The following is a 10509-nucleotide window of genomic DNA, read 5'->3' on the forward strand; positions in this document are numbered from 1 at the left end:
CGAGAGCCCCCACACTAGACCTTTATAGACTGTGTTGGTAAAAATAGAAAATTATACTGGCATTGCTCATTGGTCGAACTGTTCAAGTGATAACATAATGAGAGTCTTCAAGCTTCAAAAACGCGCTGCCCGAGTTATCTTGGAAGCTGATACAAGGTCGAACAGCGTGAAACACTTTAAGAAATTAGCGTGACTCCCTTTTTATGACGAAGTCAAGTTAAATAAGGGTATTTTAGTTTTTTTTTAACGTTTACAAGGAAGCTGTCCTGCATATATGTACGATCCACTCAAATTGAATGCAGACCTACACACACGAACTGGTCGTTATGGTAAATTAAATTTCGCCTGCCCTCGTTTCAATCGCGAAACCGAGGGAGGGAGGAAGGACCTCTAGCGTATCTGCGACTAGGCTGTGAAACCAAATACCCATTAAACTGAAAAAATGGGCGACAACAGTTGCTTCTTTCAGAAAGGCCTTTCACAGACATCTTCTAACGAGCTTCGATGAAGTAGAACATTTCAGTCCGAATGTGATTTAACCTGATCCAAGCGGCATATTTTATTTTATCTGTTTATTTTTAGCTTGCATCCTTATAGATCTGTTGACCTGTTTTTATAATCCTCGAATACATTTTAATTCTACTACGGTACTTTTAAGATCGATGGCCACTAGTTCATCAGTTGAATTACAGTTGTGTGTTACCCTCCATAAATAAAGTTGTAATTATTATTATTATTCCAAATTATGCTCAAGATTATAGTCGTTTTTTAAAATTATACTTCATTTTCTTAAAATATGCTTTTCAAAAAAAAGAAATACAAAACAAGTGTAAATTACGTATTTTTAAAGCATTTTAAAACCTTCTTTATTTGAGTTACATAGATGTTTGGCGATAAGACAACTCAATTCCGAACTAGATGCGGTGACTTAATAATTATGTCAAAATGCACGATGTTTGTGACAGGTTTCTCTTCAACGCCATTCTGGTTGCGTGTAAAAGCGGCTTTAAGCGGGAACTGCATGGGAAAGACGCAAGCTTTAATTCCGGTGTGCCCTGTCCTGTAGACGACGAACGACTCAGTATTGCGGTAACCTTCCTCCCCAAAGACATGGCAAAGTTGAACCTAGACTGAACCATGAACTAAACTTGAAAATCATCAGGTAATTTAGTGTTAACAACTGGGTTGAAAACGTAAATTGGCCACCGTAAAGAGTAAAAAAGCTGACGTTTCGAGCATTAGCCCTTCGTCAGAGCGATTGGTAGGAAAGTCCACGGCCAGAGGAGTTGTGTGTGGGTTTATATGCAGAAAGAGGAGCTACGCCATTGGTGGGAATATGGTGACGAGAAAACAGGAAGAAATTAGTTGAATGAAAAGTGCTCATTGATTCCGTGGGGATTAAGGGTGCCGATTTGGAAGATAAATTTTTGTTTTAGTGTTTTACGGCTTTCCGAACTGCCTAGATGCAAGGAAAGGCCGCAAACTGCCATATGCTGTTTAGAATGATTAGGAAGATTAAAGTGTCTAGCGACTGGTTTGGATGCGTCCTTGTCATTTCTTTCCACGTCGCGAAGGTGTTCTCGGAATCGGTCACCTAGTCGGGTGATAATAAGTGGGGGTTGTGAAAAGATTGTGCCAGTCTCTGAATCGTTTTGGAGTAATTTAAAATTTTTAAGAATGATAGATTTAACTGCGTGTTTGTGAGGGTGAAATGTTAGAGTAAATGGAATGCGGTCAGTGTTTTTCTTCTCAGCCGTTTGTAGTGCTGACTGTCGATCGATTTGTTGGGCACGGTGGTGGCCCGCCTGAACGACAGAAACAGGATAGCCACGTTTATCGAAAAACTGGCACATTGTAAACGACGAAGTCTGAGAAACTGTAAAAAAGGTATGGAGTTCTTGACTTGTGATGGATGTGAAGATGAATACAACAAGTAAATATGTGAATCTGTAGGTTTGTAGTAAACACTAGTACATAAGCCGTTGCCTTCAATTGAAATTTTAAAAAAGAGAGGTACAGCAGTAATTGAGATAAGAGGTGCATTACCTTCAAGTCACAAGTTCACTAATATTTAACCCTGGACAAAAAGGGAATCAATGTTGGTACAATTGAATGTAGGCTACAAATGAGGCGGGAATGGGCCACTCAAATCTAAAAATGACAGGGCTGAAAAGGACAGCGTAATTGGTAAGACACGCTCCTTGTCAAATATATATATGCGCTGTGGCCGCTCGATTATAAGTTCTTGAGTCTCTGATGGTTTGGCAAGATATGTGAGTTATTTTCCCGTTCTTGATCGTGATAAGGCTTTTCTGGCTACAAATGGAAAGTGAACGTGCAAATAAATAGGACAGTACTGATCTTAGTTGTAGAGAGGACACTTAAGCTTATCGCATCTAAATCATGCCTTTGCTGATCAGTTTTTTCAAGTTCAATTGAAGAGCATCTCACCGCAAAATCGGGAGGTCTGAGAGTTGATTACCAGTCCCCATCCGCCGACGGAACTTTTTGATTCGATTAGCAACTATTGTGTTTATTATTCTATTATTGTGCTGCAATTAACATCTGTGACATTCAGTCATCATTTTTCAGGATCGTCTTGTCATGCTAATAAGATTTATATTGGTAAAGCACGTTATCCTGCAACCTCCGACCATCATAAAACTCGCACGGTCCGCTGGCTATAGTTCATTTTGACACCGTTACAAAATTTAACGCTACAGTAGACGGCAATCGCTATATATCGACAAATAAGAGTTTTATTTATTTCGAAATTCTTAGCTGGAATCCGACGCAGTTTTGGGAGGTAAACAGACAAACTGCTGATAGAGTTTGCATCTAGCGTTTTAATGAACTCCCCCCCCCCCCCCCCGCCTCAACTGCTTTGTATTAGAGCTCATGTCTCTTTTGCAAATTTATGAAGTGCTGAAATAAAACAGCCATTTCGTTGGCTCAACGAAATGGTAAAAGAATGATGGGTGAAATTCAGCTGAACGATTTTGATGAAAGAGCAAATATATACATATATACCTTGGTTATAGTCTATCTTTGCGGTATAGGGCTCAATGCGTTCGCAGAGTGTGGTGTATCTGAAGGTTGAACTAATCAATAAGATTAAAATCTGCCTGATGATCGCGTAAGCGTGAAACTTAGAGTCACAGAAAAGTTATGTCTTATTGATTAGTTCAACCTTCAGATACATATATATATCTCTTGAAAAATCTTCTTGATCGAAAGGTCTCCGTGAAATGTAATTTGAAAGTCTGAGGAGTAACGCATTTAATGGTTTGCCTTCCGCTCAAATAGGCAAGATTCAATCTTTGGTTTACCCTTATCGTCTATACAGGGAAGTGTCATACAGCTTGTCACACATCATGTCACTGTGCACCATTTGCACAACAATCGTAGGAAAGTGTATTTTGACTGTGTTTTCACTAACAATGAAAATTAAGACCAATTAATGATTTCTTCACAAAAAAATCAACTCTCTACAATAAAGAATTATGAACAGTTCTTTGGCACATATAGAAGGGCACACATTTACATTTCTTCCTTACAGTTCAATACAAAGTTGCAGCTTTCAGACTGAGAACCCAACAATTAACTTATTAAAAGTTACACTGCTTTTCAATAAAGCTCACTCACACCGCCAAGGTAACCTCAAAGATAAATATTTTATAGAGCTCTAACTTTATGAGTGTAATAACATTTTTGAGGTGGATAAATGTCTTCCTGGGTTAAGTGAACTTCCTGCTTTTTAACAGGAACTGGGTCAGGGATTAGAAAGTCATAAAGTGCCTCCAATCCAGAACTGAGTCGTTGCATTTAGGCTTGAAGTACATCGAAATTTGGGATTGACCACTTTATAGAGACCAAAGTTGTCCTCCTCGTGTACGGCTTGGTTTGAAATGCTTCCACTGAAATCACAGCCATTCTGGTAGGAACTATCGATATGGAGAGGATAAGCTCCTTTTTTATACCAGGTCCTTGTTGTGCAATTCACACACTCATTTCCCCGGATGTTCACATATTCGTAAGGTCGACAGTCATAGGTCACTATGGGTACCTGTCTAATGATGTCGAAGTCTTCAAGCGAGGCTCTCAGGTAATCTGTACGTACGGTGCCATCTGTCTCGTATCGGCAAGTAGCTCTCCAGTGAGTCGAGTGATTTCTGAGCCAAAGGAGGTAGAGTCGTTCCATGAGGTAGGCCTGCCAATTTGGAGCATCACCGCTGATGGCTCGGTAGTCATCGTAAAATACGATCGGCTGCAGACAGAAAATGTGAACTTCAGTTGGTAAATATCACTAACATATTCCTGAACTTAAGATTCTTGCAGCTTGAAACAAAAGTTAGGCTGAACTTTTTATAACGTACCCTTCTCAATTTGAAGCATTATTGCGAATGGCACTCGAGTCTGGATAGTCATTATGTATAAACAAGATTTCTTTTGTCGACAAAATTATTCGAAGACATTATTAGTGACGAAAGCTTCTAAAAAGAGAGACGAACTTAACTTACGAAGAAAAAAAATTCAAAATGAAGGCATTTCATTTTTGAGGGAACTTAATTTTCGCATCCTCGTTATTTCTTTATGGCTTTAAAATCTGAGCAAAATTACCCTAAAAAGGTGGTTGTTGGACAAATTGAATGACTCAATCAGGTTCCATGCGAACCCAGGCTCAGAATCAAAATCACAGAATACTTGGAAAGTTTGGTTTCGGTCATCAATGACGGTGTACAATCCAGAGGCGGTGAACCTGGCTGCTTTATAATCCTGACAGCTTCTTCTCAGCTGAATCTCGCAGTGTTTACCAACAAACGGTACAGGACAGGAACAGTTGTACCGAACATTTGTGGGCTGACAGATCTCAGAGCAGGTTCCTCCATTGAGACACGGATTGTTCCTGCAGCAGCCATTGCTACACGTGACATCATCAGTACATGGAATAACGTGGTTAGGAGCCTTATGTGCAAAAATTGGTAAAACAATAAAACAATTTTTCATCATTATATCATTATTGTGATCCTAATTTGTGTTTGACAGAAAAGTGTTGCATTAACCTAAGCTTTTTCTTTTATCAAGTTTGCAATTTGCAAGCTTTTACGGTTGCTCCCGAAATCTCTAATGCCTCAATCTGGTAGCCTTTTTTAAATACCGACCATGCCATAATGATCCATTAAAATTACCCCTTTTTCAATATTTAAACGAGCGAGATCACACAATGCCAAATATTTCCTAAAACGTATCAATGAGTCTTTGATTTTATGTCTCTACTTTCTATAGGTCAATCTCGTTTATGAAAAAACAATGTTTTACTACGGAATCGGGAAAAAGACGAATTTTTCCATTTCGTAACAAGTTGTTTTTAATATTTTCTCTACGAAATAAATTCGATTATATTTTTGAGCTGCGAATGATATTCAAGATATCTTCGCCGGTGGGCAGCTCTTGCACCTACCAGGAACAGTTCCTTATTTGAATGTTTCTCCGTTAGTTGTCTGATTCCATTTTTGTATTTCGAAAGATTCATCTCTTTTCATGAAAATTTAAGTAACGAGATGTGTTAACTTTCAAGATCCGAATAAAGATGGACCTTAAAATACAGACTGGGAAAAATAGTTGGTTTTTTTTCGAAGTTTTCAGTTTTGGAAAATAATTTAAATCTCCCATCTTTTTGCAGCTGTTAGCTCGAGCTCAAAACAGTCGATGTTCTCTGTTTTGAAATACTGGGGAAGACATCAGCATCCACAAGGAGAGGTAGTCATAATTTTAGTTTAGTTTTGCTTCTGATTATTTGAGAAACTAGAAAAACTCGGAACTCATAATCTTATTGTTAAATAGATTATCAAACAACTTCCATAAACAACTACTGCACTATAATACACCTACGCAATCATTTATATCTATTCAACATACTTAACCAATAGACTTAAAGTGCAGCACAGCTGTAAGCATGTATGTACGTTTATACATTTTTTCCATTTTACACTATAGACAGTGTGGACCTATTTTTGTAGTTTATCGTCAGCCAGAAGCTTTTTCGGTTTTAACTATAACAAATGAATAGCTAATAGCTCAAGATGAAGACCTGGAATCATTCATGGTAAAAATACCTCATGACAGAATAAAGTTTAATATCTTAGTAAATTATTCCCTTTAGCTGTGCTCACTCCCGAGCTATGGAATTAAACACTCGAAGAGAAATTCCATATTTACGCCCACACATGTATTATTTTCTATTGAACACCTTTTATCTAATGATAAAGAGTACAAAGATGGGTCGTAAAAATACTATATGGCATTGAGAAATGTAGTACCTTAGTGGAGTATTCCCTCCGCAGTACGTAGTAAACGCTTCCGTGGATGTCTTTCAGAGAGTTCTTGTTTGTAAAATGGCTGCCTTCGTTTAACTCGCAGTATTTGGTGTTGTTCTTGACCTTGTAGTTTATCGACGAACATCGACAGTCGTTGATACACCACAGATAGCACTGCTGTGGGTTTGAAGTGACAGAGTTGTGGAAGACATGGTCAACAAGCTCTTTATTATGATCGGCGCCTTGTCGCTCATCAAAAGAGATCTTTTCACATTTTAGAGGGGAGCAGTAGCCCCTAACTTGAAAAGCTGACAAGAGTATACAAAAAAACTTTGCAACCATCATTTTTATCGTTTTCACACCCCAGCCGGGGAAACGATGTTTCTCAAAATGTCCTTCTTGAGCAGATTACTTATTTAAGATATCGCCCATCCCTATGTGTCAATAAACGTGTAAGAAACCAATCAAACGAGTTCACAGAAAATGACTTCACAATATGAATATTCAAGGCTCAGAAAAGTAATGTACTTGATATTTGCCTGGTGTGGCGCACAAATAACATGATGCAGATGTTCTACTTAGGACATAACTTCAAATTTCTTCCCTCCAAAACTGCGAATGTGTTGTTTAAAACGCATGTGGGACAACCTAGGCTAGTTTTTCTGAGTTTTTGCGGATAAAGTTTACTCTTAAATCAAGCCCATTGATGGTGACTATATAAACCTCATGTCAAATTCAGTTGTTTCTGATTTTCATCCAGTTAAACCATACTGACGACACTTTTATTCGCATCAAATTTTATATATATTTTTTGAAAATAGGAAGAAACGCGAGAGAAATTTGACTCACGAAGGAGGAAGAAACATTCGACTAGCACTCGTGTTTCTCCCTACACTTCTTTCGTGCTCAAGCCGCTTCCTACGTACTTTTCAACACAACGTGTTGAGCACAGTCAAGGCTTCTTTATTTGTATATAAATAACACAGTCTGGTAGAACTGCATGCGTAATGCAAAACAGGGTGAGTACATTGAATGCTTAATACCTTTTATAATTTGGTTTCTCTTCAGTGCTGGCAAAACAAACAAGACAATATCTACATATGAATTTGAATTATTAATTATTGATATCCTGACGCCAAATAAATGATAGCCTCCACCGTACAAGTTCATCAGATGCAAGCTCAGTTTAAAGTGTGAGGAGAATTCAGCTGTTTTATTTATGAAGCAAACTTGTTACGCTCACTGTCTACTAGCAAGGACTTGCGAAATAATATCACACTTTTGAAATCATTGCTTTGTTCATATTAGAGATTAAAATACAGCAAGACATTAAGAATACAAAAGGATAAAATGCGGGGGAACTACTGGCAAGGAACCCCTCAGGAGAATGCTTTTATCATATCAGAGTAAGACAGTAAGACATTGAGAATACAAAAGGATAAAATGCGGTTGATTTTGATATCAATTAATGTCCAACTATGCTCCTAAATGAAAACCAGACGATAGAGTTAATTACAAACAGCATTTTGGCGAAATTTTTAGCAACGGAATATCTGTAGCAGACAACCAGTCCAAGATTTCTCGATTATGTTGTACAGAAAAGAAATATAATATTCAATCGGTTCCTAGAATTGAGATTTTCGCTGAGTGTTTGAAAAAATATAACGATATGGCAAATTATCTCCAGTCTATTCAAGGCCAATAACTGAGGCAAAACTGATAATAATTAATGTTAGAATTTCCTTCGACAATTTCGTGTTACCGTTGCACCCACCACCTTAAATAGATTTTACAGAAAATAGATATGAAGGGTTAAAAATTAAAAAGAGGAACTTATGGCTCCAGCTGTAATTTTGTGTGTAAAGTTTATGGCCGGCGTCTTCACATGAGTGGATTTTCAGGGAGAACAGAGGAGGGGTGGGGGGTCAGTCGTCGCCAACAGAGTATTGAGGGAAGACTATAGGAAATTGACTGCCAATTAAGAGGGATCATTAGAATATTACAGAGACTTTAGAAGATCAAGTAAATTTTATTGTGACACAACTAACAAATTGACATTGTCTCAACAGACCCCCTCGCTCTTATTTAAATTAAAAAAAAGTTGCATATTTACAAGCATAACTAAAAAATCTCGCAAATATGTTTTATACCTGCAAACTGCAGGGAATTTGCAGACAAATTTGGGGTTTGTATTTAAGTCGGTGAATATTTTTTGATCGTTCTTACAACTGTTGAAAATATCTTGTGCTAATGAGAGTTGAATACAGATCACTCGAGAGAGCTCTATTGATGTTAAATCTTTTGATATGCAAATTCACATTTCTAATTAATCAGAGTCACTTTTCAGTCATGTTTGGACTGAAAAAGACTAAAGAACGTAAGAGAAGAGTAAAATAAATTTAAAATTACAGAGATTACCGTAGAACGAAAGTGTCACGCAGAGTTTCACTATCATGTGTTTTGTTAGCTGATATTCTGGACAATGATTTTACGACTTTATTATATTTTTATTACATATTAATAATTCAGCACTGGATCCACGAGCCTGTTTCTCGAAGGTTCTGCTAACTAAAAGTAAAGCTGTTCTGTTTTCCTTCAAGATAGGGGTTCCAAAAGAAAATGAAAATTATGAGCCACGGATTGATACAACCAAAATCCCCAGACCCTCTCCCCCTCTCCCTTTATACGATAATAATGACCAGTCTTTTCTATTTCTTGAGTGAGTTCTATTCTAAAAATTGGTGCAAAAGGTCTACTGAAATCACAATTTATACGGTCTGCTTGTTCCACTCCACGATATGCTGCTGAACAAAAAGAGAAAAGCTGTCGGTTCGATCTGCTGTGTTGTTTGGTCAGTGAACTACTTGCCGTCGATCCAGAACTGAGTCGTATCACTCAGGTTTGAGGTACAACGGAATTTGGGATTTGTAGAAGCGTACAACCCAAAGTTGTCCTCGTCATTTTTGGCTGGGTCTATCTTACTTCCGTCAAATTGGCAAGATCCGCGATAGGAACTGTCCATATGCAAAGGAGTAGGTCGTTTATACCATGTCCGTGCTGTACAATTCACACACTCATTTCCCCGGATGTTCACATATTCGTAACGACGACAGTCATCGGTCACTATGGGAACGTCTCTGATGATATCAAAGTCTTCAAGCGAGGCTCTCAGGTAATCCGTATATACTGTGCCATCTGTGTCGTATCGGCAAGTAGCTCTCCAGTAAGTCGAGTGATCTCTGAGCCAAAGGAGGTAAGGTCGTTTCATGAGGTAGGCCTGCCAATTTGGAGCATCACCGCTGATGGCTTGGTAGTCATCGTAAAATACGATCAGTTGCAGACAGAAAATGTGAACTTCAGTTGGTAAAGATCACTTTCACATCCATGAACTTAAGATCATTGCAGCTCGAAAAAAAAAATTAGGCTGAACTTTTTATAACGTACTCTTGTCAATTTGAAGCATTACTGCTGATGGCACTCGAGTCTGGATAGTCATTATGTAGAAATCAAAGTGCTCTGTGAGCAAACTCGTGAATTGACACATGATTTTTTAGATTATGTTTAATGTTATCTGGTTTAGGGAATTTTGTGGTTGATTGTCATATCTAAAGTACGAGCAGTAGTTCAGTGTTCGCTAATGTAGCAAAGAAACAAAGTAACTTCGGGATAAGAAGGCATTACAATTGAAATGATCATGCCATTACATTTGACAAGGGTGGATGATGTGATGTGTTTTAACGTCTATCATTTTTGTTTCTGGTTCAAAAGAAAACGTTGGAAGTAAATGTGGGTGAAAAGTAAAATTTACCGTCTATCATTGTAAATATTAGAAAATCAAGGCAATACTGTCTTAATGAAAACATTAACGATTCCCTCTTTATCAAACGGGAACGAGTTTTGAGTGATATAACTGAGCCAAGGACTCAGAATCCTGTGTTCTGATTGGCTACCTGAGCGGGCATGATGGGCCCACTCTCGCCCGCTCGGGATTCCCCGTATTGATCCCACGCAAGAAAACTTACAAGGTTCGTAACTTTTGGACAATGTTTGCATATACATAGAAAAAAATAAACAACCCTCTTGGGTTTATTGTGCTGCAAACACAGTTGGCTTTCACTATCAGCTCTCGAAATAAACAGGCCTTTCTTGATTCTTATCAAAGCGAAATCTTTTGCTATACAATGAATCCTTT

At 38.0% G+C, this 10509-nt stretch overlaps 2 protein-coding genes across 2 annotated transcripts; both read right to left on the minus strand.

The window, feature by feature from the left end:
- Positions 1 to 3036: 3036 nt before the first annotated feature.
- Positions 3037 to 6662, minus strand: LOC131783839 (uncharacterized). The gene is made up of 3 exons (XM_066172306.1): positions 6321 to 6662; positions 4621 to 4965; positions 3037 to 4267 (listed from the first exon to the last, which is right to left on the minus strand). Exons 1-3 carry the CDS (start codon positions 6660 to 6662, stop codon positions 3788 to 3790), a joined length of 1167 nt encoding a protein of 388 aa, XP_066028403.1. The 3' UTR covers positions 3037 to 3787.
- Positions 6663 to 9177: 2515 nt separating this feature from the next.
- On the minus strand, positions 9178 to 9813 carry LOC131783827 (uncharacterized). The gene is made up of 2 exons (XM_059100603.2): positions 9762 to 9813; positions 9178 to 9671 (listed from the first exon to the last, which is right to left on the minus strand). The coding sequence occupies exons 1-2, from the start codon at positions 9811 to 9813 to the stop codon at positions 9178 to 9180; spliced, it is 546 nt and encodes a 181-aa protein (XP_058956586.2).
- Between the last annotated feature and the right edge of the window lie 696 nt (positions 9814 to 10509).

This window comes from Pocillopora verrucosa, chromosome 9, assembly GCF_036669915.1.
Source record: "Pocillopora verrucosa isolate sample1 chromosome 9, ASM3666991v2, whole genome shotgun sequence".
NCBI lineage: Eukaryota > Metazoa > Cnidaria > Anthozoa > Scleractinia > Pocilloporidae > Pocillopora > Pocillopora verrucosa.

What these genes read in the sequence shown, in the direction of transcription:
- LOC131783839 (XM_066172306.1), bottom strand. Translation starts at nt 6,662, where the DNA reads ATGATGGTTGCAAAGTTTTTTTGTATACTCTTGTCAGCTTTTCAAGTT. An exon ending in GGAGGGAATACTCCACTAAG is followed by an intron (nt 4,966 to 6,320) that starts GTACTACATTTC and finishes TTTGCACATAAG; the next exon opens with GCTCCTAACCACGTTATTCC. An exon ending in CCAACAACCACCTTTTTAGG is followed by an intron (nt 4,268 to 4,620) that starts GTAATTTTGCTC and finishes TTCTGTCTGCAG; the next exon opens with CCGATCGTATTTTACGATGA.
- LOC131783827 (XM_059100603.2), bottom strand. Translation starts at nt 9,813, where the DNA reads ATGACTATCCAGACTCGAGTGCCATCAGCAGTAATGCTTCAAATTGAC. An exon ending in AATGCTTCAAATTGACAAGA is followed by an intron (nt 9,672 to 9,761) that starts GTACGTTATAAA and finishes TACCAACTGAAG; the next exon opens with TTCACATTTTCTGTCTGCAA.